At 54.6% G+C, this 26,124-nt stretch overlaps 10 protein-coding genes across 10 annotated transcripts; 5 read left to right on the forward strand and 5 right to left on the reverse strand.

Moving 5' to 3' along the window:
• Positions 1-573: 573 nt before the first annotated feature.
• SLS55_010266 (uncharacterized protein) lies at positions 574-1,237 on the reverse strand (the record flags this gene model as incomplete). The annotated part of the gene is made up of 3 exons (XM_066781655.1): positions 574-823; positions 871-1,094; positions 1,163-1,237. The coding sequence occupies 3 exons, from the start codon at positions 1,235-1,237 to the stop codon at positions 574-576; spliced, it is 549 nt and encodes a 182-aa protein (XP_066627938.1).
• Positions 1,238-1,993: 756 nt separating this feature from the next.
• Positions 1,994-2,403, reverse strand: SLS55_010267 (uncharacterized protein; the record flags this gene model as incomplete). Its single annotated transcript, XM_066781656.1, has 3 exons — positions 1,994-2,087; positions 2,140-2,200; positions 2,271-2,403. 3 exons carry the CDS (start codon positions 2,401-2,403, stop codon positions 1,994-1,996), a joined length of 288 nt encoding a protein of 95 aa, XP_066627939.1.
• Positions 2,404-2,951: 548 nt separating this feature from the next.
• Positions 2,952-3,501, forward strand: SLS55_010268 (uncharacterized protein; the record flags this gene model as incomplete). The annotated part of the gene is made up of 2 exons (XM_066781657.1): positions 2,952-3,367; positions 3,420-3,501. The coding sequence occupies 2 exons, from the start codon at positions 2,952-2,954 to the stop codon at positions 3,499-3,501; spliced, it is 498 nt and encodes a 165-aa protein (XP_066627940.1).
• Positions 3,502-4,689: 1,188 nt separating this feature from the next.
• Positions 4,690-5,448, forward strand: SLS55_010269 (uncharacterized protein; the record flags this gene model as incomplete). The annotated part of the gene is made up of 2 exons (XM_066781658.1): positions 4,690-5,093; positions 5,154-5,448. The coding sequence occupies 2 exons, from the start codon at positions 4,690-4,692 to the stop codon at positions 5,446-5,448; spliced, it is 699 nt and encodes a 232-aa protein (XP_066627941.1).
• A 623-nt stretch (positions 5,449-6,071) lies between these two features.
• SLS55_010270 (uncharacterized protein) lies at positions 6,072-6,462 on the reverse strand (the record flags this gene model as incomplete). Its single annotated transcript, XM_066781659.1, has 2 exons — positions 6,072-6,406; positions 6,441-6,462. The coding sequence occupies 2 exons, from the start codon at positions 6,460-6,462 to the stop codon at positions 6,072-6,074; spliced, it is 357 nt and encodes a 118-aa protein (XP_066627942.1).
• Positions 6,463-6,945: 483 nt separating this feature from the next.
• SLS55_010271 (uncharacterized protein) lies at positions 6,946-7,834 on the forward strand (the record flags this gene model as incomplete). Its single annotated transcript, XM_066781660.1, has 5 exons — positions 6,946-7,026; positions 7,095-7,170; positions 7,228-7,266; positions 7,325-7,486; positions 7,548-7,834. 5 exons carry the CDS (start codon positions 6,946-6,948, stop codon positions 7,832-7,834), a joined length of 645 nt encoding a protein of 214 aa, XP_066627943.1.
• Positions 7,835-13,804: 5,970 nt separating this feature from the next.
• SLS55_010272 (uncharacterized protein) lies at positions 13,805-14,119 on the reverse strand (the record flags this gene model as incomplete). Its single annotated transcript, XM_066781661.1, is given in 2 exon segments — positions 13,805-14,095; positions 14,114-14,119. 2 exon segments carry the CDS (start codon positions 14,117-14,119, stop codon positions 13,805-13,807), a joined length of 297 nt encoding a protein of 98 aa, XP_066627944.1.
• A 5,239-nt stretch (positions 14,120-19,358) lies between these two features.
• SLS55_010273 (uncharacterized protein) lies at positions 19,359-20,908 on the forward strand (the record flags this gene model as incomplete). The annotated part of the gene is made up of 2 exons (XM_066781662.1): positions 19,359-20,498; positions 20,894-20,908. The coding sequence occupies 2 exons, from the start codon at positions 19,359-19,361 to the stop codon at positions 20,906-20,908; spliced, it is 1,155 nt and encodes a 384-aa protein (XP_066627945.1).
• Positions 20,909-22,297: 1,389 nt separating this feature from the next.
• On the reverse strand, positions 22,298-22,814 carry SLS55_010274 (uncharacterized protein; the record flags this gene model as incomplete). Its single annotated transcript, XM_066781663.1, has 2 exons — positions 22,298-22,354; positions 22,413-22,814. 2 exons carry the CDS (start codon positions 22,812-22,814, stop codon positions 22,298-22,300), a joined length of 459 nt encoding a protein of 152 aa, XP_066627946.1.
• Positions 22,815-24,005: 1,191 nt separating this feature from the next.
• On the forward strand, positions 24,006-25,859 carry SLS55_010275 (uncharacterized protein; the record flags this gene model as incomplete). Its single annotated transcript, XM_066781664.1, has 1 exon — positions 24,006-25,859. One exon carries the CDS (start codon positions 24,006-24,008, stop codon positions 25,857-25,859), a length of 1,854 nt encoding a protein of 617 aa, XP_066627947.1.
• Positions 25,860-26,124: the final 265 nt, after the last annotated feature.

Consider the following 26,124-nt stretch of genomic DNA (forward strand, 5'->3'; position numbering starts at 1 on the left):
CAAACACCGGCGGCTTCACCATCAAGGCCACCTCGATCATTCGACTCCTTGTCCGAGCCCGTCATTCACCCCAGTCCACCCTGTCCACCACTGGGCAATGAGACACGTACCGTCACAGACAACTTGTGTCAGCTCCACGAAAAATCTTCTAATGGCCGACTCCCGTCTTGTTCCAGCAAGTCGCCCTTCACCGGCGATGTATGCGGCAACATTCGCGGCAAACTCGAACGCCCTTCATGGAGCAGCGTTTTGATGCTTCCTCGTAGGCAACGACTCTTAGGCCATCTCACTCCGTTTGGTGCTGTAAGGCAGACCTCGGGGTAACAAGACTCACGGGAACAGATTTGGTAATTGAGAGACAGAAATGAATAATCATCAGGTCGAGAATGGATAGAGTCCCCATCTACTGATCAACTTCTTGACCATCATGCCCCAGCCAAGGTTCCGAATCTACTGGCCTTCCTCTCGACCCTCCTCATCCTCCGTCCGGTTCCATTATCAGGGGCGGTCGAGTGCCTAAAACCACCAGTGTTCCCGAACAATTCGAGGAAGCAACAGCGCATAGTGTAGAGACTATGTGGCATCTTCCACACCAATCGCCTCCAGGAAGCTCTTCTTCTTCGCACTCATCTCCTGCGGCACCGGGGAGCCCACCTCGGCAAGGAGGCGATCCAGTTCCGCACTGGAAAGCCCATCGATGGCCGCAAGTGTAGTAGGAAAGTTGTCAATCTCCGAGCAACTTCCCCGACAGGAGCGCAACGGCTTGATCCTTCCGGTAAAGCGGACCTGACTGTTCTCCGCGCGGGCTTGGATGTTGAAGAGGCTGCACGTTGTTAATCAAGCGAGGTACAGGTTCGATCAGTGACGTACATGTCATCCGCGGCCTGGCAGCGGCGAATCATCCGGCGCTCGCGAGCATCGATGACGGTTCGGTGCTCCCTGAAGATGGGTTCGAGCGAGACACGCAGGGCTGGGTCCATGGGCGTCATCATGAAGTAAACAAGCTGGGAGCGAAGCTGGTGGGACTTGACGATCGCCTTATTCTCCATTCTGGCGAATTTGACTCGATCCGTGATGCAGCGGATGGTGGTGGCCTGTATCATGTCGGGGTTATTTGGCTGGGATCAGGACGGCGGGTGACGCGCAGTCTCGGATGGCTCACCAGGATGAACCTTTCGCTTTCGTCAACTTGAGCTTGGGTAATGATGGCCCCGACGTTGGGTATGACATCGCCCATGGTGGGTGATTGGGTGTTGTGGAGGTGGAGTGAGAAAGCTGCGCGGTGGTGGCGGCTTCGAGTAGACCAACCACGCTGACAGCAGCTGGCCGGACCGCGCCGCTTGCCTTGCCGTTGCGTATGGACCACCCTGGCCGCGCTCACTGTATCATCACTAGGTCTCAGAAAAGTGCTTCGAAGTGTTATTTCATTTCGGAATGCTCTGTTGTATGATGGCTCGGGTGATCCAGGTTGAACAACGATGATGAAGGGAACAATGATGATATGGAATCGTGAAGAATGTCTATGTCAAAGATAATAAAGGAAATGTTTCTCCTCTTTACCTCATGAAAAGCCATTTTTAGTACTAAGCCACTTTTACCACGTCAATATTGTGCTGTCAATCCTCACCTGAGAACCATTTTTGCTCCAAGTACCAGCTGATAGGCACGTGTCAACGCCATTCCACAATTCAGCCAACTCATGGTGTCTTACAGCCCAACGAGTTTCATATTCGTTTATATGCTCAAGCTTCCAGAGCAACCATATCGCTGTGTGCCCAGCTTTTCATCGCCCGATGTGACCAGTCATCCATCCACCAGAGGCATACTGCGCCAGCGCATCTCACCAGTCCGGGTGCCATAAGTTGGTTCTCTCACCGTGCCAAACCCCACCAAGCGCCATCCTGTTCCTTCCATTCGATAGTCACCCCAATATACGCCTCCCGGCAAACTCGTCGCAGAAAGATGGCCAGCTCTCGACCCAGCAGCGCATCCACTACTCCAGCGCCTCACTTACAGCCGCCGACCGACGCTTGCGGGGACGCATACGAGCCTTGGTAACGGCATAGCGAACACGGCGCGGAAGGGAGCTGCGGATGATCAGTACGAGTAGTATGGACGCTGCGGCAGTCTGGAACTTACGCTCGTCGCTGCTGTCGAGAGTTGTAGCGGCCGATGGCGCTGTTTATGACGTCGATCTCACCTGTGTGGATGTGGTAAGTGAGGTGTTGAGTGAGGTGAGAACGAGCTGCTGAGTGGCATGCTATCCTTACCGAGGATGGTCTGGAGCTCAGCGATAAGTCTCTGGATTTCTTGCATGTTGGCCAGTATCTCGAGGCACAGGGAGGAATAGTTGCTGGACGCCGAGGGCGCGGAGGCCGGGGTGGTAGAGTCGTTGGCGCTCATGTTGTGCGATTGTGTGAAGTGTAAGGTTCTGTGAAACGGCAGGCCAGCTGCTAGAATGGGGTGTCGTTGATGTAGAGAGTTATATAAGTAGAGGTGTTGTGTCGCGGAGGTGGAGCGTGAGGTTGTGTTGGGATTTGGTGGTGTTTGGTGAGGAGTGTTGTATTGGCATGAGGAACGGAAGGAAGGCGAACCGGGGTCGCTTTAAACCCTGCTCGTATTACTAAGCTTTCTGCCTGTTCCATTGCAACAGGTTGGGTTGGCAGTGTCGTTTCCGGGGCCTCAGCCACGGCCTCGGAAACACAGCCGCTGAACTTTGGTTCCGTCGCGCAAAGCTGGCTGATTGCCGGGCTGTCACTCAAGCGAGCGGCACTAGTGTGTTTCCCAGAGCATTTCTGACCCTGTCGCACTTGGCTTGCCCTACCGCTTCCACCTACACCTGCACCTGCACCCGCAACCTAGACTCAGCGGCTTCCACAGTCAAGCCAGACCAGCCACAGGTCGACACCCACGTCCGAGCAACCACCGCATCTGTTCGTCTCATCGGCACCATGGAGTCCAGTGGCATGACCAACCCGCTCCGCTCCAACGGCTTTGCCGCCCTCGTCAACGCCACTGCCAACCTCACGAACGGCCTAGCTACCAATCTCGAGAACTTCCGCAAGGCTCTGCTTGATCGTTTTGACTACATTGCTGGCCAGAACGAGGACCGCATCAAGGCCATCGATGCTCTGACTGCGCAGGTCGACGAGCTACGCGCCAAGCTCGACGCCAACAAGGACGAGAACCAGGCGATGCGCCAGGACTTGGACGCCACCAAGGCCGAGAACCAGTCCCTCCGCAAGGACATGGAGGCCATGAAGACCGAGCTGCTCGTCGAGATCAGCGCCGCCGGCGATGCCATCAAGACGGAACTTGGTGAGGAGATCGATAGCCTTGAGGGCTATTTTATCGACCAGCAAAGTTTGTAAGTATTTCTCTTGATGCGCATCGTGCTGCTCCCTTGCTGATATGCGCAGTGTCAGCATTCCTCAGACCACACAGAATATTGAACAGGGAGACCAGCTTGCCGAAGCTTTCGCCCTCCTACTCGCTGTTTAATCACGGCGGCATCGTCAGCTTGTCCGTGAAACATAGGATCTCAAGGGTGCAGATGCTTTGTTCCCTCACGTTGGGGTTGCGGAACCTACTATTGGCGAAAAGGACAGGGAGCGCCTTTTAAGAAGTCCGTCGGTGCTTTCTGGATTTGTTCCCTCAAAGAGGCACCACTATTGCCACTGGCTTGCTTGGCAAAATTCTCACGAGCGAGTATCAAAAACAACATTCCACCGTGGCCTCGATTACGGTGTCACCCGGCGGAGGATTTGGCAGGCTAGGCCGACGATAATGCAAACAAGAAGGCTTGCTGCCATTCCCTCTCCAATGTCGTGAGTCGTGTTTTCTTTGGCTGTGTCTTGCCGTGTCGGCCTCGTAGCCGCGGACGCTTCTCACGTTTGTCGACTGAATGCTGGTGCAATTACAACTGTCGGCCATGGCCGTTGACCTTCAAACTATCCCACCAATCTGAACGAGCCGGGGCAATATTGAACGGCGAGCGTGCGTCACCTCCACGATTATCACCATTGTAACCCCACTGGTAGCCCCAGAATGTGGGCTGTCATTGCAGTAGCATCTCAAGATGAGATCGTGATCACCGAGGTAGAGGTCAGAATCAGGCAGTCAAGCTATTTCGACTGCTACAGCACCCACTTGCAATTCGAGATCCTAAGAACGGTTTGCACTCTTCCGCAAGCGAAGAAGCCGGCGTGCCGGCCGAATCTCACTGACAAAGATGAAACAGCCTCACCTCCCCGCTCGAAAAGAAAAAGCGTCCGCATCAACCTCAGCGCAGCAAGTCTGCGGTGAGGTGGGTGGCCACTCCTCTGTACCAGCTTCAGCTCCACCGAGCATAGTTTGCGCCCGGGTGGGTGACCACATGGGCGCGCCGCGCGAATCTCACCGACGGCGTTTACCCGACTAAACAATTGACGGTAGGTCAACTGGTGTTCGACAAGCAGTAGTCCCGGCGGGAGGGCAGCAGCGGCGAACGCCGTCTTTGTTAAGTCGTTTGGCCGTTACAAATAAGTATTTGCAAACAAACATGGGGTACTTATTAATCACTCTACCCGGGCTTGTTTTCTGCATCTACAACTTCGCCCAGACGCTACGGCATCCCAGTACAAGCCCACTCACCTCAGATCAATACCTACATCGGACGTCCAATTTGCTACATCGACTCCAACCGGCATCATGGCCTCCAGCAACTCTCCTGACCCTCGTACGAACTCTCAGCCCGCCCCCAACCCTATGATTCTCGACACCCACAGCGAAGCTAATCACACGAACGGTCTAGGCGGGGATTTTGGCGGCGCGGGTACTCAGCCTAAAATTCATGGCGGGACCCTACACAACCTGAGCCTGCGGATGAAACCCGGCCCGGCCGCTCCTCCTCCAGCCCAGCAGGAAAACGAGGTCCTCCAGACGGTCAAAGCCATCGCTGTACAGTTGGCTGAGCTACGCACCGACGTCAACGCGAACACGATGGAGTTGCGTGCCATCCGCACCCAAATTGACACGACCAAGCAAGAACTGAATAAGCATGTCAAAATGGCCGAGGATCGTCTTCGCGACAATATCAAAGAGCGGACACAGATGTAAGCGCTCTTGCTCGCCGGACGACTCACAGCAGATGTCCGGTTTACTAACACTCGCAGCGTTCACAACCACGTTTCTCGTCTGTACAACCGCAAATTGGAGTCTGAATACGATACCCTCGCCCCGTTGCTATCCGAGTTTGATCATGAAAAGATCCCAGACTTCCCAGTCAATTATGTCGTGATTAGGACCGAGCTCGACCTGGAAGAGCTATATGATAAACTTTGTGATAATTCAGACCATTACTATCCAGCGGACGATTACGACTTCATCATGAGAATTATCGAAACTCTCGGCGTTCCCGCGGATAACAATGGTTGGATCGAAACGCCTAGCGAAACGTCTAGCGATTGATCCAAGCTTTAATGTACGCTCTGTTAGCCTTGGTGGTTAGATTAGCTAAAGGAGCAGCCATCCGGCATCAATAGCTAAGTGTTGTGTATTCGCCGTTTCCTGCCCAAGAATGTGACTCGCATCCCCCAGTCTAATTCCCCTTTCCCAAGGTTTGACTTCAATACTGAGCCCGTTGTGTGGAATTATCTACGATACACAGCTGGATCACGTAGATGGTCTTCTGGCGCAGTGGAGAGAGCAGCGTTGACGGCGGACTGCGCTGTATTTGACTTGGAATAGCTCGATGCACCAAGAAACGGTCATGGGAAATTGCCTCGTAATGTTTGCTGATGCTATAAACAAAGAACACTTCGTCTTCATGTGTAAGAAAGTAGCTGGAGGGACTTTCGTACCCACAATACAGGTATGTGTGCGCTAGTAATCGAGACTTGGTTAATAGTGGAGTTCCCGCTGAGTACTCTGGAGAATTAGCATTGAATAGCGAGAAGCCTTTGAAGGACTATCTCCTGGTCTATTTGTAGGCTCACGTAACCATCGTCCTCCACCTCACAGTCGTACACAGCATAACAGCGAGCACAATCATAATGCTGCACCTGCTCCCCCGAAGCGTGAAACTCCCTGACTCACTCCATCTCCTTCCACGTGCCATCAAGATCGGGACGCTGACGCTCAGAATGCAAGCTTTCTCCAATGCCGGACATCGTCTTGACCGGTAGTGGCAACGAGAGCTGTGTCTCGGGCGATGGATCCGATGACGGGCCGGAGGAGCCCAGGCTCAACGGCGGCGGCGAGGACGGCCAGCTGCGCTTGGGCGAGCGCTGCGCCTCGGCGGCGTAGTTGTTGTCTCCTGGCCCATCGGTACTGGCCGACCTGGGGCGCTTGCTGCCGCTGCCGTTCTCGCCCTGGTGAGGTTTGTCCTGGATAGCGTTGGGCGTCTTGGGCTTCGTGACGAGCAGCGCTTACCACTCGGCACTGGAGAAGATCTCGGTGACGTTTGTGCTGTCCTCGGCTCATGGTGACGCGTGTCAGAGTTTCCTGGTCGCAAAAAAAAAAAAAAAAAAAAAAAACAGATTTCGTGACAATGTCAGGTTACAGAGATATAGGGCAGAGGAAGGCGAGCCGGCGGAGGAAGGTACGGCGCAACGCAACAGCTAGGTGGACGTGCTACCGCAGATGTAAAAAAGCACATGAGAATTGAACTTAAAAGGAAAAAAAAAAAAAAGATCCGCGGACTAAATCCATCGCTGCGTAGACTACAGGAGAAGTAACCCGCATAGTATATATACCATAAAGTCACCTAGTGCGCCCACCGCTCATGGTCACCCACCATAGCGCCAAACACGCCCTCCGGCGCTGACGCTGCGTCACACGGCGCACCTCCCGCGCGCCACGGCAGCGCAGACTCACTCCGTCACATCAGCACCTGCGGCACCCCGCCGCTCTTCGCCCACTTACCTACATCGCGCCAGCCGAGAACCGCGTGCACCACCTGCTACAATGTCGGCCTCGAAGCTGGACGCCGTCAAGGCGATCAGGAACAGGCTGCGTGCCCCCACGGCTGATGAGCGCATTGAGCTCGTACGTTTCCTTCCGCTTGTCGCTCGAACACTACTGTCTGAGGAGGCTCACACTGACGCGCCTGAAAGGTGTCCCAGATGGTTACCGCTATCGAGCGGGATCACCCGGACCGCTTTCCTGAAGTCTTGGACATCGTTATCGGAGGTGAGGCTGCGTGGAGCGGACTAAACGACCGCTTGTGCTGATGGAGGAACGAAACAGTCTATGAGGCTTCTGACAAGTTTGTCAAAGAGGTCCAGAGTATGTATCCTGACGAGGTCGTAGATCCCTTTAGACGTCACGCTGATACAGAATGAAGCTCCTGCCAACATGCCGACGGTTGCGTCCCCGATCTGCGAAGACGAGTCTCTCATCAACTCAGTTTCCACGCGCCCGCCCACGGAGACGAGCCGGCTCATCGAGCGGAGTAGAAATGGCGTGAGGCACTCTTCCGGTAGCGCCCACGAGAGTGCAAATCCTAGTAAGTGCAATCGTACGCCCTGGCTAGGTCTGCTCGCCGTTAATATAACCTTATGCATCAGATTGTTCTTGCGATTTATGTTTTTTGTTGAACGAGAACCGGCGCCAGGTAACCACGGTCTGGCGGAACCCTAAGCGCCGTGCGATCTCTGATATTGGGAAGACGGCCCAGGTTACAAAGACTAGCAAGGCCGCGAAGCGCGCCGGGGATGACAGCATGGCCAAGGAGCCCAAGAAGGCAAGCAAGGCCAAGACGGTCGCCTTCCAGGACGGTGGTGAGGACGACGATGAGTACCCCTATCTAAAAGATGAGAAGGTGGTCAGAGACGTCGATGATTGCTCTGGATGATCGCCACGCCGTGGTGCTACGCCATCCACCCAACAGTTACACCTCTGCTGTTCCACGTAGGAGCGGGCTGCATAGGCTGGGAGTTGAAATATTACACAGGCAGGAATGATATCCAACTTTCCCGCTACTGGATCGACAGCCGGTTTGCGAAGTGACGATGATGCCCGGCGAAAAAAATATGAAATTGGGGGATCTGAATGGCATTCGACAAACACCGAATTTATTCTTTCTCAAACCTAAACAGCTATCGAGTACCAAGTAGACCCACAATCCCTAAGAGAGACCTTGAACTTCCGGCTTCTATGTGTTAGTGTTGGCTATGGCAAAGAGACCACGGGCGTTTACCTTGCACTCATTGATGGCACAAGTAAAGCCGGTCTGAGTTCAGTACTCGCAGTCGACGCACTACACGGTTTTAGCAGACAAGTTGGAGCGAGGAGCAGAATAGAGACATACAGCCACAGCCATGGCGCCGCTGATGAATATTGAGGGTAGAGAGATACAAGGGGAAGAGCGCCCTTCTTGTCTGTGGACCGGGGCGGGGACGGGGACGGGGGCGCGGTGCAGTGGCGGGCGCGGCGGAGGGCTTTTCTTGCTTTCTTGAGGGCGCGCGGCGCTAGGCTCGCCGCTCATGTCGGAGGGGGCGCGGTTCCGGGTTCCATGGTGAGGGTGGAGGGGTTCTGGTAGGTGCGCGGGATGGCTCGAGTGGGGCGTGGGCGGTACTGAGTGCGGCGCGGTATCGGGCTCGTGCTGCGGCAGTTGTGGTAAGGGCGTCGCGGAGGCGCTGGGTCTGGGCTTGGTAGCTGGAGTCGCTGGATGAGGCTGCGTCGGTGTGGGGACTGCCCATGGTGGATGAATGGTTGGGAGTGTCTTGGGTTGGTTGTTTGAAAGGTGCCCAAGTTCACAGCGGAGTTTAGTCGTTGCCGGAAAAACAATGCATTGAATCAGTGTGCTCGTTGTAAGCGTTCGTACCTCTGAATGCGGGTGCGGGAAGTCTCCAGGCACGGATATTGGCCGATAACAACAACGGTGAATAAATTGAATTCAAGGGGCGTCCAGAAAAGAGTCTGATCGGCGTGAGGCTGCAGAACGCGTCGGTCACGACATGCATCCATCCGAATGACAGACGGACAGACGGATGGGGAGAAGCGGTGGTGGCGGTCCAATGGCAGCGTGAAGGACGCGGAGGAAAAGGAGGCAGATACGTTCGTCGCTCGGGAAGGATCGAGGCGGGCAGGCGATTGCGGCGTGCGTTGCATCCGATGCTGGCGGAGCTTACGGGAAATGGATGGTGGAGCAGAAAACGAACGATGGAAACGGAGGAGCGGCTGACGTTGGCGGTCGCGCGTGGCATTGCTGAATGTGGCTGGAGTGAGGCGCACCGATTGCGACATGGATGGTGGCGCGGTGCTCGATGGCGGGTGTGGCGCATCAGGAGATGCCGCATAGAAGGGAATGGCTAGACTTACTCGAAGAGCTCGGCAGTGCGGAATTAACAAGGTTCCGTCAGGCAATGGAAGCGCCCGAACAAGTCTGACCACTGGGCCGCGCGTGTGGGGATGCGGCCTGCTTTGCCTTATCCTGCCGTGCCTGCTGTAATCAAATAAGAATCGACACAGCGGACAGTGCGCGGCACACCGAGTGGCCAAGAGTGAACGGCGGGGTAAATATGCGGCGCCGGGTCTGCCTGGCGCTGTTTTGGGATCTCAGTGCGAGCTACGAGCTGGATACGTGCGCCTCATTGGTCTCTGTACCCGAGGGCAAGCTGACAGGCGCACACTCCAGCTGCATGTCCGGTCGCACAGTCGGGCGGGGCTGTGGCAATACGATGGCCTTATTAGTATCCGGCCTCTCAGGCTTACGAACGATGCTGGAACGAATCCTCCCGCGCCCACCTCTTCAGCTTGGGACCGGAGTCCGAATCCTGGTGTCACAGCACTCCACAACGTTCGCCTCATTCTATCTCAACACTATTCCACCAACCCTTTCTCACACCCACCATGGAACGAATCAATCCAAATGTCCCGGACAGCAGCCGCAGTGATCACGAAGGGACTACAACCTCTGAGTTTCTGCCTCAGGCAACACCAGAGCTGCAAACCCAATCTATTTGCGAACCGGCACCTTCTTCACAGTCCTCCCACGAAGTCCAGCCTTCGATGAAACTGTTTGCCCCTCAAAGCGCTGGGGAAACTTCCGTTACCTTTGACGACGGCGAAGTCCCTCGCGCCAGCTCGAAGGTCAACGAAACCCATGACTGGACGTCTGGAGAAACTATCTGTTGGTCTTCTGTTGGAATTGCAGCTCGATACGACCCCGAAACTGGTAGGGCCGAGGACACAGAATCCGGAATGGCCGATCTATCCGACACGTTTGACTCCAACTCGATGGATGCCTGTGATGAATCCCAAGCGGGAACAGCCGAAGACCAAGCATCTGAACGTGCCGATGAGTCCGAAAGTTTCGACTCCGACTTTTTGGATTCCAATTATGATGATTCCGATAACCTGTCGTCGGAGGGGGAAGAGATGGGCGCAGACGATACTTCCAGATGGTGCTCGGTTTGTCACCACGTGGCCGAACGGATGATAAAAGGCAAGGAATGCCCGCCCCTTGGCACATTGAAAGACCTACAATCAAGAGCAGGATGTCCATCATGCGACGACATGTTGAGCTTGGCATCGAAGTTCGAGCCGATGCGATCGGACGAGCAGATAACCTGTCATCGAATGGGATCAAAGTTCGGATGCTCGTATTCCTTCCAAAAATCAGATTCCATTCAATCCATATGGATGGCGCCTCGCAATAGGGTCATCAAATCTGATGCGATGGGAATCGCCGTGAATCCAAATTGGATCGACATTACAAGATTACGACGGTGGCTTACGTTCTGTGATCGAAACCATGGGGATACCTGCCATGGTCTGCCTGTAATGCAGGGCTTTAGTCCGACAACTCCCCGATATCTCATTGATGTGGAACAAGGCTGTTTGATTGAACCACAAGGTGGCGAACGTTATTTCGCGTTGTCGTACGTCTGGGGCGATCAACAAACAGCTGGAAAAGCGACCACAGCTAACGTCGAGATGCTCAAACGGAAAGGGACGATAAGATTGGGAAATGCGACCTTCAGGCTACCCCGAACCGTCGAGGATAGCATGCAGTTAACAAAAATGCTTGGAGAGCGTTTCCTATGGATCGACCGTCTATGCATCATTCAAGATGATAAAGACAACTGGCACTCGCAGATCAAGATGATGGGATCAATATACGCAAACGCCTACTGCACCTTTATTGCTTCTGGCGGGAAAGATGCAGATCACGGAATACCGGGCCTGAACCAGCTCTCCGGACCACGCCAGCTGGCTCCCAGAGCAACTTTGAATTTTCCATCGCTTCGGATGATCGAAGTAGCCACTGAGTATCCCGCTGAGTATTCAACGTGGAACAGTCGTGGCTGGACATTTCAAGAGCTCAAGCTTTCGAGGAGGGCGCTGTTCATCGACAAGGATGTACGATGGATATGTCAACAATCTGAATGGGACGAAGACTCGACAGCAGAGCCCGAGGGAGGTCCATCCCGGCTTCTGAGCAAGGATGACTTCCCCTCACTCTTGAATGTTCAGCCATGGCCAAATCTTGAGGAATGGGGCTTTCTCATAGAACTTTATTGTGAGCGCGAATTCAGGTTCGAAGGGGAGGCGGGCGCGGGATTCGCGGGCATTGAGGAAATCCTTAGCCATTCTTTTCCGGGTGGGTTCTGCTTTGGTCTACCCGAGTTCTTTTTCGACATCGCAATGCTTTGGCGGCCTTGGTCACCGCTACGGAGAAGGGTTTCCCAGTGCGATGGGTCTGCTGATTTACCTTCATGGTCATTCTTGGGCTGGAAAGGCACCCTGTGTGGGCCTCAAGATTCAGGATTCGCATGCGAGTCGCTTAGCACAGAGTACGTCAGCTTTTCCCGCATTACGTCGTCTATAGTACCGATGGTTGAGTGGATACAGAAGGGGCCTTCCGGACAAGAGCGCCGGATTAGAAACGACTACCACACATGGAAAACATTGCAGGACCAACAACTACCAGAGGCTCACGCACGTCTCGGGTGGCAAAACAACGACGGTCATTGGACTCATCCTAAGATACCAAACCAGCACTTCTGCTATCCCGTCCCACTGGGTTACCAAACGGTCGATAATACATATCGTACATGGTCACCGACACTTCGCTTACGGTCCCAAAGCACAGTTCTTACGGTCTCCACTGTCCCTGACCTTCCGAGTTATTATCGTAAAGATTGTTTCGTTGTAGAGTTGGTCACTCACAAGAAGGAATGGGCTGGATTGCTCTACCTAAACACCGATAACGAGGAAAGCATACCAACTGGTAAAACATGCGAGCTGGTTTGCCTGTCATATGGTAGTGTCTCCGATGATGACGACTTCGTAATTCACCTGCCAGATGAGTGGGACTTGGATGGTCGCCCAAGGGATTCCGAGATTTACGAGTTCTACAACGTTATGTGGATCAGGCGACAGGACACATACGTTGTCCGAGAGGGAATTGGACGCGTGGCAAAGACAGTGTGGGACTCTCAAGAGCTTGAAGACATTGACGTGGACTTGCGTTGATGTGGAAGGGATGCAGCAATAAGTTACACATCACTATGAGCACGCTGCATGAACACCTAAGCTGATTTTCGTTTCGGAGTTTAGTTCATTAGCAATGATACTTTCTCATCTGTGCACAATTTGACGGCGGCCCTGCTCTGCAGCACGGGCGGGAGAAGGGCGTGCAGCACGATTACTGGCTCGGCAAATTAAACGAACGGCACTGTCTCGTGTATATGAGGCCTCAGTAGTTGGTTCCCCGGGACGGATGCAACTATGGAACGTTCGTCATAAGTGACGGCGGGCAGCAATCATCCAGTATAGTAGAGAGAGAACGATAGTAACCTACGGTCGGGATCATGGTGCTACGAAGCCGGATGAGACGGAATCTATAAGTATCAAATCGCAGTATCAGGTTGTGAATCAGTGGTATTTATTATCCGTGCCCTAACCGTAGTCTGGCGTGGCCTAGCTTCCTGCTTGTGCCAGCCCACACTATTTTTACCTTCGGCCGCTCTTCCATCCGCTGTCACGCCTACTTTCGGGTCGGCCGACTGGCCAGTATAAGTTTTCTTCACCACCGCCACTCCCCGCCAATAGTTGGCATTCATGAGATTCCATCATTGAATCAGAATCGACCATGACCTGGAGAAGTATCTACAGAAGTTTCTTCAGATCCTCCACCGTCAACTCGCTTGCCTTCCCAACCTTGCCATTCTAAAACCGCTGCATCTCAAGATCTACGTCCTTTGCAACTTCTGTTGGGGAATTCTCCGCTAGGACCTAAAATGCGCCCTCACTAGCAATAGTCTCGAGAATGTGCTATCTGTAGCTACGGTCCGGCCTCACGTACATAAGCAACATGTTGGCTACAACTTCTTGGGTTTCCGTATCGGACTCCTCCCACAGCACTTTTATAAAGCTGTCCCAATCTTGGCGTCCAACATTTGAGTATGTCATCACGTCATCCTTGACGATACCGGGAAATCTTGCGGCATGTTCGAATCGTTCGCGGGCAGCATAGCTCCAGTCGATAATCCTGCAACGCACTAAATTAAGTATGTTGCTGTCAAGGCCACGACAAGACAGACACACGTACCCAGTGATATTGAGGTGGCTGTCCACAATAATATTCCGAGAGGCCAGATCCCCATGGCCGATAAGTTCCGGCAAATCATCAAGACCTCTATCCACCAATCCGAGTAGGAGGTTACGATGGTAAAAGCAATCCCTCACGCGGATATGGGGCACATGTTGCATCTCGCCCCCGCAAATACGGGCAATTCGGCCGTCGATGACTCGGGTGAGATAGTCTGAAAGCCGTTGCAGGCCCTCTTTTGAGGCCAACCATAAGTTCCGTCTCTCATAGCGATGTGTAAGCAGAGCTGATACCGCGTTCTCCGGTGAAAACGACCAACAACACGTGTACCTGCGCCAACTGCTTCATGACCTTATCCCGGGCTTCCCTATCAGCCAGAAACTTCTCACACCAATTCAGCTGGTCACCGGGAATCCACTCGTAGACGGTGAAGGGGAAGCCAACGGCATCCTCGAAGCCCAGCTCCTCGCCGACGAATCTGGGTGACCACGGAAAGCCGCTCGCTTTTACTTCTCGCAGCATCTGGTTTTCTTCGGCCATGACGCCACCGGCGGTCTTTACGGGAAGAAAGACGGGCATGGAGGCCGCCCACTTTCTGCCGTCTGCGAAGACGAGTTGGAAGACCAGATATCGTCCGCCCACGAACGGTTTCGCAAGAGTGTTGGAGCCTAATCTGGGCGTGGCGCTGGATGGATGGAACTTGGAGACAGCGGTTGGGAGATTTTCAAAGATTGGGCGTCGATCTGACATGGTGGGGGGCTGGTGTGAGTTAGAGGCTTGGTTGGAGAGGGGAAGTCCAAGGTCGTGGTCAAAAATGCGACCGACCCGTCTCGCTTGGTGGCGCGATGATGTGAGCCACCATCGGTCGTTTTGGATGAGAAGCAATTCTTTTCTGAGTGATACGCGCCGAAGAAGATACTTGCAGGTAGCTGAAATTCGTACCGCGGAAGTAACCGTTTGATGGTCGAAGCCGATTTGGCCAGGTGCCGTGGACCCTCTCGCAGGCAACCGTGCCGAAAACCCACTTCTACCAAAGATCTGTCATTGTTATAGAACCCTGGGAACATCGGCGCGCCTGATTACGACGAACATATAAAGCCGAAGCGGCAAGCACCACACCTCGACCAATCTCGACATCTCGACATCGACCATGAAGCTCACCCCAGTTCTCGCCCTCGTCTCCGTCCTCGCTCCGCTCGCCGCCGCTGAGGACGTCAATTGCTGCCGTCCCTCCTACGTGCCGATGGTTTTGACATATCAATGCGAAGACAATTCCCAGCCCGACCCGTGCTGCGCCCACGGCGGATGCGACGCTCGCTGCTGCAACTGCGCTGGCGGTACGTTTGGGCCACTCCCGGCCCCCCTCCACCGCGTAGCCCAGCACAACGCTAACCTTGCTCTGTTGCAGGCTGCCGCAAATTGCACGTTGAGCGGCCGAAGGTCCATTCCAACGACGATGGCATGAAGGTGCTCGAAGAATCTCTCGACCAAGGCTGGCTCGCAAGACTCAAAGGGTTAGTGACAAATACACCGTTCTCTTGCCTTTGTTTTTTCTTTCCGGTGGAAAGGACGTGGGACGCTGATTTGGACGGCGCAGGTACGACAAGAACGGGGATGGGGCCGCGACCATCGAGGAGATCCGCGAGACGGACTTCCGGGTTCCGGCACCCCAAGGTGAGACCCACCTCCACTGGTTCAAAAAGTAAGTTGAAGTATCCCGCTAATGCTTCTCATGGGTCGGTTATGCTGATCGGATGGCTTAGGTGGGACAAGGACCACAACGGGATTGTGCACAGACAAGAGGGGCCCCTACGCCCAGGGGGGCCTCCAAAGAGCCCAGGGAGATCCCCAAAGAGCCCAAATGAGGGGTGAGATGCTGTTGTTACCTTTCTCTACGTCTTTGTAGCCTGCAACTGGCGTTTTGCTTTATTTCCCTTATCTTGATTGTGATGGAATCTTGGAGATGTGAAGTGTAACTGTTTAGCCTACAGTAATGCAACCCTCTTATCATCGGAATGCGGCAGGAACTATCGAGAAGGATGGTGTGGGTGGAACCATGAATTTTCTGCAGTTACTTGGAAGAGCAGATAGCGGATCGGTGGTACTGGGTTGCCCTGAGAAAAACACGTAAAGCACGCGGACATGCCCCCACCGGCGAAAAAGTCGCTAACGCTGTTCTGGCATCACGAGCCATGGTTCCGTCATCGTGGAGACTGTGGTAACTACTTGCATCCCGCTTTTTTGAACCCGGGTGGAACTGCGGCATATTGCACCCACTGTCTCGTGTCCCGGGACTGGCCACATAGCATCAGGAAATCAGGGTGCCGTAGAAGGCCTAGTACCATCGGAAATGGTACGGGCTCCCTGTTCAGTCTACGCGTGAACCGCTGAAAAAACATGGAGGGCTTTAAAGCCTCGACGCAAGCGCCTAATCTGGACAATCACCATCCCTCCTACTCCATCCTCCACCGCAATCATGCAGCCCTCCACCATCCTCGCCATCCTCTCGGCCTTCACTCCGTTCGCCGCGGCCATGGCCATCGACAGGTCGTAAGTCGCAACGCCCTCCCAACCCTCACTGTTTTCGGGCAAGACGAGATCCGCTGACACGACGGTTGGTCCGCAGTGCCGCAGCAGCGACCCCCAGCTCTTCCTCCTCAACACCGCCACCAATTATCGGAGTTGAGGTCGAAGCGAATGTCCACCCGATCCAAGCCCGCAGCGAGGCCACCAAGACGTTTGGCTCGGCCGCGGAGGCAACGCCTGCCGCCACGCAGGCCCTGCAGCGCCGCGTCGCCGGCCTCCCTGACCGCATGCCGGGCTGGTCCGCAGATCTGCGGTAAGCTGCACTGCCTGACCTCCCAACCAATCTCCCGTCCCCCTCGTCGGTTTTTCGAAAGATGCGGTGCTGATGCTGTGATGGTGGCGCCCCGCAGCTACGATTTGAACAAAGATTACGTGTTGGATATCACGGAATGGGACCCCGTCACGCCTCCGACGGGTTCTGACAAACGGCTGCAATGTATAGAGAAGAACCACGGCTATCAGCTGGGGTGCTGATTGCGCTGGCTGCGTGTCGGCGAAGTACGTTCGCGTTCGCGGGTAGGTAGATGCATCGAGAAATGGCCTTCAGGCACCTTTGAATTTCTCTTTTTGTGTGCTGCGTACGTGTTACCTGGACCGCGTGGGACAGGGAAGCGGGAGATGCAAGCGGAGCTCATCACCCAACGAAAAAAGGCGAATCTGCGGCTACCGTGGCGCACTTTCTACCCATCGTTGGGAATGGCGGACCCTCGCTATTTCCGGGGACCGGTGCTTCCCACCAGTTCGAGTGCCGAACTGTGCGTGGGCGCAACTGGCTACTTAGGTTTCTTTCCGGCCCGTCGCCGCGGCCTGGGTCGCCCATAGCGGATTTACCCAGCCGCGTGGCTCGTGTTACTTTATTCTTCACGTTGTTTCTCAACAACAACACGTAGAGGCTAACGCGGCGGCGGCTCGCATCTGCCGAAGCTTCTACCGCTGTATCTCTCCCCACAACCCTCTGGCCGTGTTATATGAGGAATCATTCTCCTACCTCGCCTGCGCGATTCTCCTTCCGAAGTAGTATTTGGTTTGCCGGTCAATCTGAGTATTCGCCACTTTTTCCTCACTTGCAATACCGTGACTCTGAGACGCTCTAATATGTTCACTCGATGAGCTTTTCACCTGTGGGGTGTCATCCCGAAGACCTTTAGTAGAATATCCAAGTCAATAATGACCTCGAGCTCAACCAATACGTGCTTCAATTCCCACGACATCCCACCCCGTCCCAAACGGGAGTATGAACGCTCGAACCCAGCTTGGTTGCTCTTGGTAATATACAAATGACTGGAGAATTGCGCCGTAGCCAAGGCTCAGACACTCAGACCGACCCGATTCAGGCTACATGTGCCGTGACTGCCACGTTTTCAGGCAAGTGCCGGGAATGATGCCGGCTGTCCATCTCTTTCGAGTGGGACAGATAGTGTAGCAGCGGCCTTGGTGAATCACGTATGCCACTGTTCATGCTACCATCTCTCTCGCGTGGGACAGATAGTGCAGCAGCGGCCTTGGTGAATCAAGTACGCCACTGTTCATGGTACCATCTCTGTCTTACGTGTATCCACTATGCGCATTTGGATGGCCTTGACAACGTCCTGCTGGACCGCTCACACTTTCCTGGTCCTAAGAAAATACTTCGCATGTCGGTGGGAGATGCTTGTTTGATACCAGTCTTTGATTGTCTACAAACTACGCGAGTGCCATTTCATGCTCATGTTTCTTTTGAACAACAGTCATCCACGTCTATCCCTCCCCCCCCTGCCTCGCACCCCTCCCACGGTTCAGAACATCTCAATCACAGTACGTATAGCTCGAGTCACTGTAAAGACTCGGTCCACTCCGGCTGCAATGCCGTCACGTTATGAACAAGGAGTGAGGACCTAGAGTCTTTCAGCATACGGTCTCTGGCGCCGTTTCATCTTCTTACCTGGTGCTTAGTTCCGACGCCGAAAAAAATAACGGCAGGACCATCTGCATGTGACCAAGTAGCAATCCACTGCTCTGTAACGAACTCTTCTACCATCCGTACCCCATATAGTTCTCCACTGGCACATTATCGTGGTAATGCGAGAGAATTCAAACGTGTGGTTGAGGATGTTTCGTGCTGAGTATCGGAGAGGCGGCTTTGTGTTTAGGATTCCAATTGCTTAGTTGAGAACGGCAGCTGCTATATATGCTCTGCCCGGTAGTGAAGACCGGGCTGCTTGCCATCTGGCACGGACATTGATAGACATATCCAGAGCAACGCAAACGGCAATGGATTTGAATAGACTGCCCACGACATGTCACATAGCATAGAAGTGTACTCGAGAATGGTCTCGAAAATGCGGGTTGTAATCCAGAAGCTACCGTGGCACTCAGACTTGCTCTAGACAAAGAAGGTTCTAAGGGGTCAGAGGAAGTCAATGGGGGGTCGAGGATTTTCGAACAAGGATACATATTAAAGGATAAACAACCAAACGGCTTTGTTTCGTATAGATCCTTTCAACTATATCTTTCAAAACTTTGATTGTAATCTCGTAGTACCCGGCCAATGTGAGAATTGAATCCTGTATCAGTGGTAAACGGAATAGAACCAGTATGACGCCGACTCCTCGGAGCATCTCCTCCCTTGCTTAGAGTGGTATCAACGGTTTGCGTTGCTTCAGGCGTTATTTAGGTAGCGAGAGTAACTCAGATTTATTGACCTCCTCATTAGGGCCTATGCCGCCTTCATTATCCCGGGAGTGCGGTGTTTGTTGCATGGGATGCCAAGAGCTGGATCGGTAACTCCTAACTCATCTCACAGCAGGTTTCGCGCTGCAATAGAACCAGTGACATGGTCTTTGATAGGCCAGAGAAAGTCTATCTGTAGGATAAGGACTATTGGTGGTGGTATAGAAGACGGCGGAGGATGATATCATGGCAATCAAGAGAAAAGATTGGGGCAGTGTGACAATTTGCGGATCAGGTCCAAATTACGTTGCAAGGTTGGTTCCAGAAAACTGTACCATATCGAAAGACATACCTAAAGCTTATTGAAAGACACATATGTTATTGTCCAAGGCTCACTTCTCCCTTAAGGCAGTGTGCTTCGTTTCTTGGACCCTGAAAAAGTGCAGCGCACTTTTGCCCACGCATCTGCTTATACTTTTAACCAGGTAGCTTTCCTACTTCACACGCCTATTTTCGCCCCGCCATTTCCTCATCTCCACGAACAGCAATAATCTCATCTATTACAGATTCACCGCTTACCACAATGCCCGCTTTACCACCCTTGGACGCCGACCATCTGAGCCTCGAGCAAGTCGAAACGCTCGAAGAGCTAGGCCTCATCCTCTCACCACCAATCAACGGCAAACGCAAAGTCAGCCTAGACGCCTTCACCACCCCACCCCCACAAATCCCCGATCCCCTCCCCACCAGCCGCCCCAGCGCGACCTTCCACCACCACCCCTCCACGCCTCCCCACGACGCCACCATCGACCTCCCCCTCGCCCCCTGGAGCGTCGCCACCCTCGAATTCCTCGGCTTCACGCCCGCAGCCGCGCACGAGATCCTCGCCCACTTCCTCGACCGGCCTAACCCCACATTCAACTGCTACGACATCATCGACTACGCCGAGAGCCACGTGCAAGGCAAAGACCCCCGCCAGAAATCGCTGCTGCCCCCGCGCGAGCTGATGACGCAAATGGGCCTGAACGAGGCGATGCAGGACGCCCTCACCGACCCGCGCTTCGCTGGCGTCGCGGGGACGGAGACGCTGCAGTTCTGGATCCTGGACACGTTGAGGGTGAATTATGATGCGCTGTTCACGCTGCAGGATGGGCTGAGGGATGTTGCTATCGCTGCGGCTGCGGCTGCGGGGGAGGGGGAGGGAGGTGGCGGCGGCGGCGGAGACGAAGACGACCAGGACGACGAGGACGCCGAAGATAACGACGATGACGAAGACGACGAGTGCGACGAAGACGACCAGGAAGACGAAGACCACGAAGACCATGACGATGACCACAACGCCGCCAGCCCAGCCGCCCCGTCCAACACCGACGCCTCCACCTCCGCCAACGCCAGCACCACCACCCTCTACGCCGCCACCCCCGCGCTCCCCCCCGACGACTTCCTCGACCCCCGCAAGCCCGGCGGCGCGCCCCTGCACAACATCGCCCAGACACGTGACGGGGGCGACTTCAACGGCGCACGCAGCTGGTCGGAAGCGTGGACGTGGACGCCGCAAGCCGCGACGGCGGAGCTGTACCGGGCGTGGATGGCGCGGCGGTGTGCGTGGACGGCGACGGCGGTGGTGTCGATGGCGGTGCCGCAAGATCTGATTGAGGGGTTGGGGACGGAGGAGGTGTGGTGGAGGTGCGAGGGGGAGGAGGGGAAGAGGGAATGGGAGGAGGTGGTGGTGGCGTGTCGGAGGAGGCGGGAGAGGGTGATGGGGGAGGGGGTGGAGTTGGTGAGGGGGAATGTGAGCACGGGGGTTGCGGAGTGCGTTAGGAGAGGGGGGGATGTGGCGGATGTGGGGGAGGATATGGTGCTCAGGTTGGAGAGTGGCGAGTTGTGTCGGCAGTGGGTGTTTTTGGGGCACGAAACTGTTGGGCGGATTGAGAAGGCGGCGCGGGGCACGTTTCATGTTGATGTTACGCCGGCTGCGGGGATGCAGGGGAGTGAGGTGGTGGAGTATGGCTGGCGGCCGGTCTTGTGCTTGGTGTTGCTGTTTCTGGCTGAGCTGATCGCACTTTTCGGATGGAATCGATTGTAAGTAAGATGTCGGTATATGCAAGATATCTGCAGAGGTTTTTCGAATAGTATGAAGAATCGTATAAAAATTGCTTCTGTTGTTCGATTCAACCGTCTTCAGAAATCTCGTTCTGGCGAGGTATCCCAAGGCCGAGACGTTCGAGGCCTTCTACATGCCAGGCGCCTGGAAGGTGGGCTTACATTTAGGAGTGCAAGTCCCTCAGCGAGCCAGTCCTCGGAGGTTTAACGTCTTACGCCGCTACGCCCACCGTAGGACCTACGGCAGACCATACATACTCAACTCCGTCAGTTTTGGTCAGCCAAATAGCTCTGCGCAGCGTCAAACGTTATGCACTGCGTAACATTGGTAGGAGATGGCGGTTGACTGGAAGAAACGAGCGGGCAGATAAAGGTCTGCGTGAAGAGGGGGTAAGAACGTCCCCAATCATCGCTACCTTTATAGTTTGAGGGAATCACATAAGAAAGTAGAAAGCGTATACGATGCGACCAATGCGCAAAGAATGCCAAACAGTAATGCTTAGAGCGTTTGGGAATATCTCCACTCGTTTCTTGGCGGTACAAGAATGGTCGGATAGGCTGACGAGAGCAACCTTCTTACTCAAAGCTGGAAATCGATTGTTACGCATCATGGCGCGGAATCATCGACATCCTCGGGACCGTCGTTCCCGGGCTTGGTCCAGGACACTGGTCACGGAGCGCAGGCACATTGTTACAGAGAGGTCACAACGCATTCAAAATCTTCTAGCAGCTTCGAAGGAAGCGCGACAAACGTTTAAATATACTCTCAATTCTGTCTCAGTCTTAAAATAACCAAACGAGCGCTCTTTTAGGAGCTGAACGTCTTCGCCGTCCGCCACACATTAAACCAGCAAAGAGCTTGTCTGGACAAGCAAAATACCAGTTTCTGGAATTCATTAAACGTCGTTATGTCGTTATCTCTCTTTTGAAAGTTGTGTACATCAATTTGTCAGATGAATTTTTTTTGAGAAGGATGGCAAAGATGAAGGTGCATCGGTAAGGACAGGAAGGGCGACTCTAAACATCATGAGTGAGACCAGTAGCGAAAGCTTGGAAGACATGAGCAGTACCTTTGCTTTGGCTCGGCCATGCAGAATAAAGGGCCAAGCTGTGCGCCATTGTATCACTGGTCTCCACCAGAAACCGGTTGTGCTAGGGTTGTTGTGGATAAGGTGTACGTTGCCGTCCGGTAGGGCAGCCAAGGCTGCGCCGTTCAATCTGGTGCCTGCAGAATGGTTCTGCAAAAGCTGACCGCCATTGTGGCTTGTTATTTTTTGTTGACACGCGACGGAGGCGCGTGTCTCGATCACGCAGCTTCTGTCAGAGACAGGAAGTTGAACTTCGTTTGCTCGCTTTCCAAGTGGGCACTGCAGGCCTATGTTGTTTTGGAAGGGAGGCGGATATGTCATCACCGGTGTGCTAACCATATTGGCGTATGGGACAGCGGGTATCCCGGCATTGGGTAATGATCCTAGACTGTAGTTCTCGTCAGCGTGTGTTTGGTGTTTAAGCGCACCTGTGGGATGGAGCATACCTTGGGCTTCATCACGGGGCGGGACTCATCGTTGATTTTGTTATCGTTGCGCTTGCGCTTGCGTGCCGGCTCAGAATCGGTGTCAACTCTGTGCTTGCGCTTACGGTTGCGCTTGCCAGGTGGGGAGCGATTATCAATGCTATTATCGGGGACCTGGCTGGGCTCGTGATCGGAGGAGCCTTCGGGCGTCGAAACCAGTATGCGGCGCTCCCACTCTTCCTGGTCTCTCCAGTAGGCATCCCGCAAACTCTGCGGGGTGGAGCCGCGGCAGTACTTGGCAGCCGCCTCTGTACCGTATTTCCTTCTGCGGAATTTCTTATCAGAGTTGTCACAAATGAGCGAGTATCTGTACCGCTTGCACACTTTCTCGCCGAAGTCGGGATCGTAGTCATGCAGTACCATGTCGGGTGGGGAGGGGAGTGCTAGGTAGTCGACAGGGGAGTCGGACGAGCTGGCGGGTGGCGTGCACCCGTGCTGCAACATGAGCCACGGCGGCGTCGAATCGAGCACAGGGAGCGGTGAATCGATGGCCATCATTGATCCTGCGCCGAAGGATACAGGCGCAGGCGATAGCTGTGACATGGGGGGCGATGACCTGAGCCTAGCTAGCTGTGATGGCAAGGACCCAAGCGACTGTTGTGACAAAGACTGAGCCACAGGAGATGGTGGTGAGAGTGTCCAGGGCAACCCCGGCGGCGATGATTCTTGCGTAGCGGGCGGCGATGACCCGGGTGCAGCCAATGACGTAAGCGTCGGTGAGCTCGGCGTACCAGTAGGCAACGGCGACGACCTGGGCGTACGGGGCGTCGACGAACTGCGCGAGGGCAATGGCGACGACTCGGGTATAGGCGACATGGCGCAAGCAGAGGTGGTGCGGGGGTGCAAGGTGCGAGTGACGAAAGGGTCTGGCGGCGGCTGGCGACGGACGATGGAAGGTTTCGAGTCGGGGAGGGTTTGGGCTTTGGCGGCGGGCTTTTGGCGGCGGGAGACGAGCGTGATGGCGCGCGTCGCCGGCAGACGTGATAACACCGCCCGCTCGGCCGCGCCTTTCCCCGTCCAATCACCGCCACGGAAAGGACGCTTGGTCCACTCGTGCTAATTGGCTGGATGGATCCAATACGTGGAGGTAAATGCTCGCTTCCAGGAGACCTCGGGCGTGCAGTTGAATCAAATGTCTAGAGGAAGCCGTTTACTTTCAGGACTACCACATATGCAGCCAAGATCCCTTGAATCGCACCAGGCATTAAGGCCCTTGCCGCGGGCTACGGGGGGGGCTGTTGTGTTAGTGTTCAAGAAAATACTGCCTCATCCGGTAGCGCTGTTTGGGAACTTGTTTGCTCATATGGGGCGTGCTCGAAGCTGAGTGGCTGTCACTCCCTAACACAGCTGCCCATTCACTACCACCCTGCCAAGCTAAGATGCCACTCCTACTCGGACACCCGCTCCTACACTTTACAACTCCACTCTCTTCTTCAACTTTACACCTTCACCCTTTCCTCCCTCCGAGGACGTCCACTTAGTCAAATCTTCTTGTCTTTTACACCCTGACTTCTATTCTTATACAACCCGCGATCACCACTCTGAAGCACTAGCATGACTTCCCAGCACTCCGACAAGTCTTGGTCCTCTGGGACCACTGTCGAGGACTCTTTCGAGGCTCCGGCCCCGAACAGTGAGCTTGGCCTCTTCGCAACGCTAACACCCATCAACACCGAAGCATGCAAAGCTTTCAATTCGGCAGTCGATGTCATCTCGACCCATGAAGCTGCCTTCGAGCATCAAGCTTCATTTATGCAGATTTCCCAGAAGCAACTGCCCTTGACAAGCTTACTCCAGTCTCGTGGTATGCTATCGGAGGACTCTTTCAGTGACACTGATTCCGAGGAAGACAAGCCAAAGATCGACAGTCATGCTGCCCCTGATCTGGTGTATGAGGGCAAGTTTCGCCTGACGTTCAAGAATCACCCAGCGCGGGCAAAGGTGGGATGGGTGCTGGGCAAAGGCAGGTTTAGCAAAAGCGGCCCCACCACCGACGGTGTTGATCTCCTGCTGGGATGGAACACCAACAAGATCCATGGTAGTCATGCCACCATCCAATATGACCCGGAGACGGGCATTCTACAACTACAGGCCCTCCACACGAAGTCCGTTGTTATCCTCGACGAACGCCCCTTTACCAGGGCCGAAGGGCCTCTGGCACTGAACGGCATCTCACACACCATCCGGATGGGCCACCTGGCATACCGCTTCGACTTTGTCCAGTACTCCGGCGCAGAGTTGAAGCTAATGGAGGAGTCCAAGATGCAATTTCACTACGCCGTGCTTCACGCCAAGGAGGACCCCATCCGACAAACATTTCCCACTCCAGCCGTGAACGATATGACGGTCGGAAGCTGGGTCCTCCATAACCCAATGGGCGCTGGTGCTGCTGGCATCGTCTCCGCAGCATCCCGCAAGGACGGCCCCTTCGAGGTCGTCGCGATTAAGGATCTCGTTCGCCGGAATTACGGCACTCGGCATATCGCCCAGCGCGAGGCAGAGCGTGCTCGACTCGTCGCGGAAGCCACAAGCACGCACAAGTGGCGTGACCACCTCAGCGTGCTCCGGGATGTCCTATGCACGAATGCAAACCCCTCCGACGAAGTCCCAGATCACATCTTCTTACTGTTCAATCCACTGTGCCGTGGAGACCTTTCCACGCACGTGCTCAACGACAAACTCCCTCGACCTACGCCAGAGATGGCCGTTGAGCTATTCACTCAGATCCTTCGCGGAATCACCGCCCTCCACGAGAGCGGCATAGTCCACAGGGACATCAAGCCTCCCAACATCGGAGTCCAGAGGCTCATCCCACCGCACGTCGTCCTGTTGGACTACGGCAACGTCAACCTACTCGGCGACCGAACGCTCAAGCCCAAGCCCGGCACTTGCGGCACGGTCTCTTACATCGCACCGGAGACCGAGGTCACCAACTACGGCTACCCTGTCGACATCTGGGCGGCTGGGCTCGTTGGGTTTCAACTTTTCTTCGGTTACCACCCATTGAAGCCGCTGAACGGGAAGAGTCTCTGGCGCCGGGACAACAATACCTCCGACGAGCTGGCTGAGAATAAACGCAGCCACAGCAGCCTCATTGAGATGCTTGGTACGGCATCCTACGCCCCGGCTGGAGATCTATTGCAGAAGCTCCTCGCGTTCGAGCCCAAGGAGCGCCTCAAGGGCAGCGAAGCACTGCAGCACCCGGCGCTGCAGAAGAGGGAGGTCGAGGTTAAGAAAGAGAGCAAGGCAAAGCGTGGAACGAAGAGAGTTCGGGACGCAGAGCCGACAAGAGTGAATTTGCCTAGGAAGGCGAAGGAGGAGGCCAGGAAGGCCAAGGAGGCAAAGAATGCCGAGGCTGTCCTTCGGAAGCCCTTGACAAAGATGATGAAGAAGGTTAAGAAGCCATGATGTGATGGAAGGGGATCGTGTTGGGCTCTTGGTAGATAGAAGATTGTTTACAGGCATCAATGTGAACATAGGGAATTTGGGGACAAAAATAGAAAGTGCCTGACGGGCTAGACTGGCACGGAGTTGGTTGGGGATTGTTTACAGGAATAATCGTGAACATAGGGGATTTGGATATATAAAAATGGAAACTGAAAGATCAGAAAACCGAATGCAGGAGCTGAAAAATGTGATTTGTGCGGATCTTGCGACTCTGGACGTCGTTCTG

This window comes from Diplodia seriata (assembly GCF_021436955.1).
Source record: "Diplodia seriata strain FDS-637 chromosome Unknown scaffold_12, whole genome shotgun sequence".
Lineage (NCBI taxonomy): Eukaryota > Fungi > Ascomycota > Dothideomycetes > Botryosphaeriales > Botryosphaeriaceae > Diplodia > Diplodia seriata.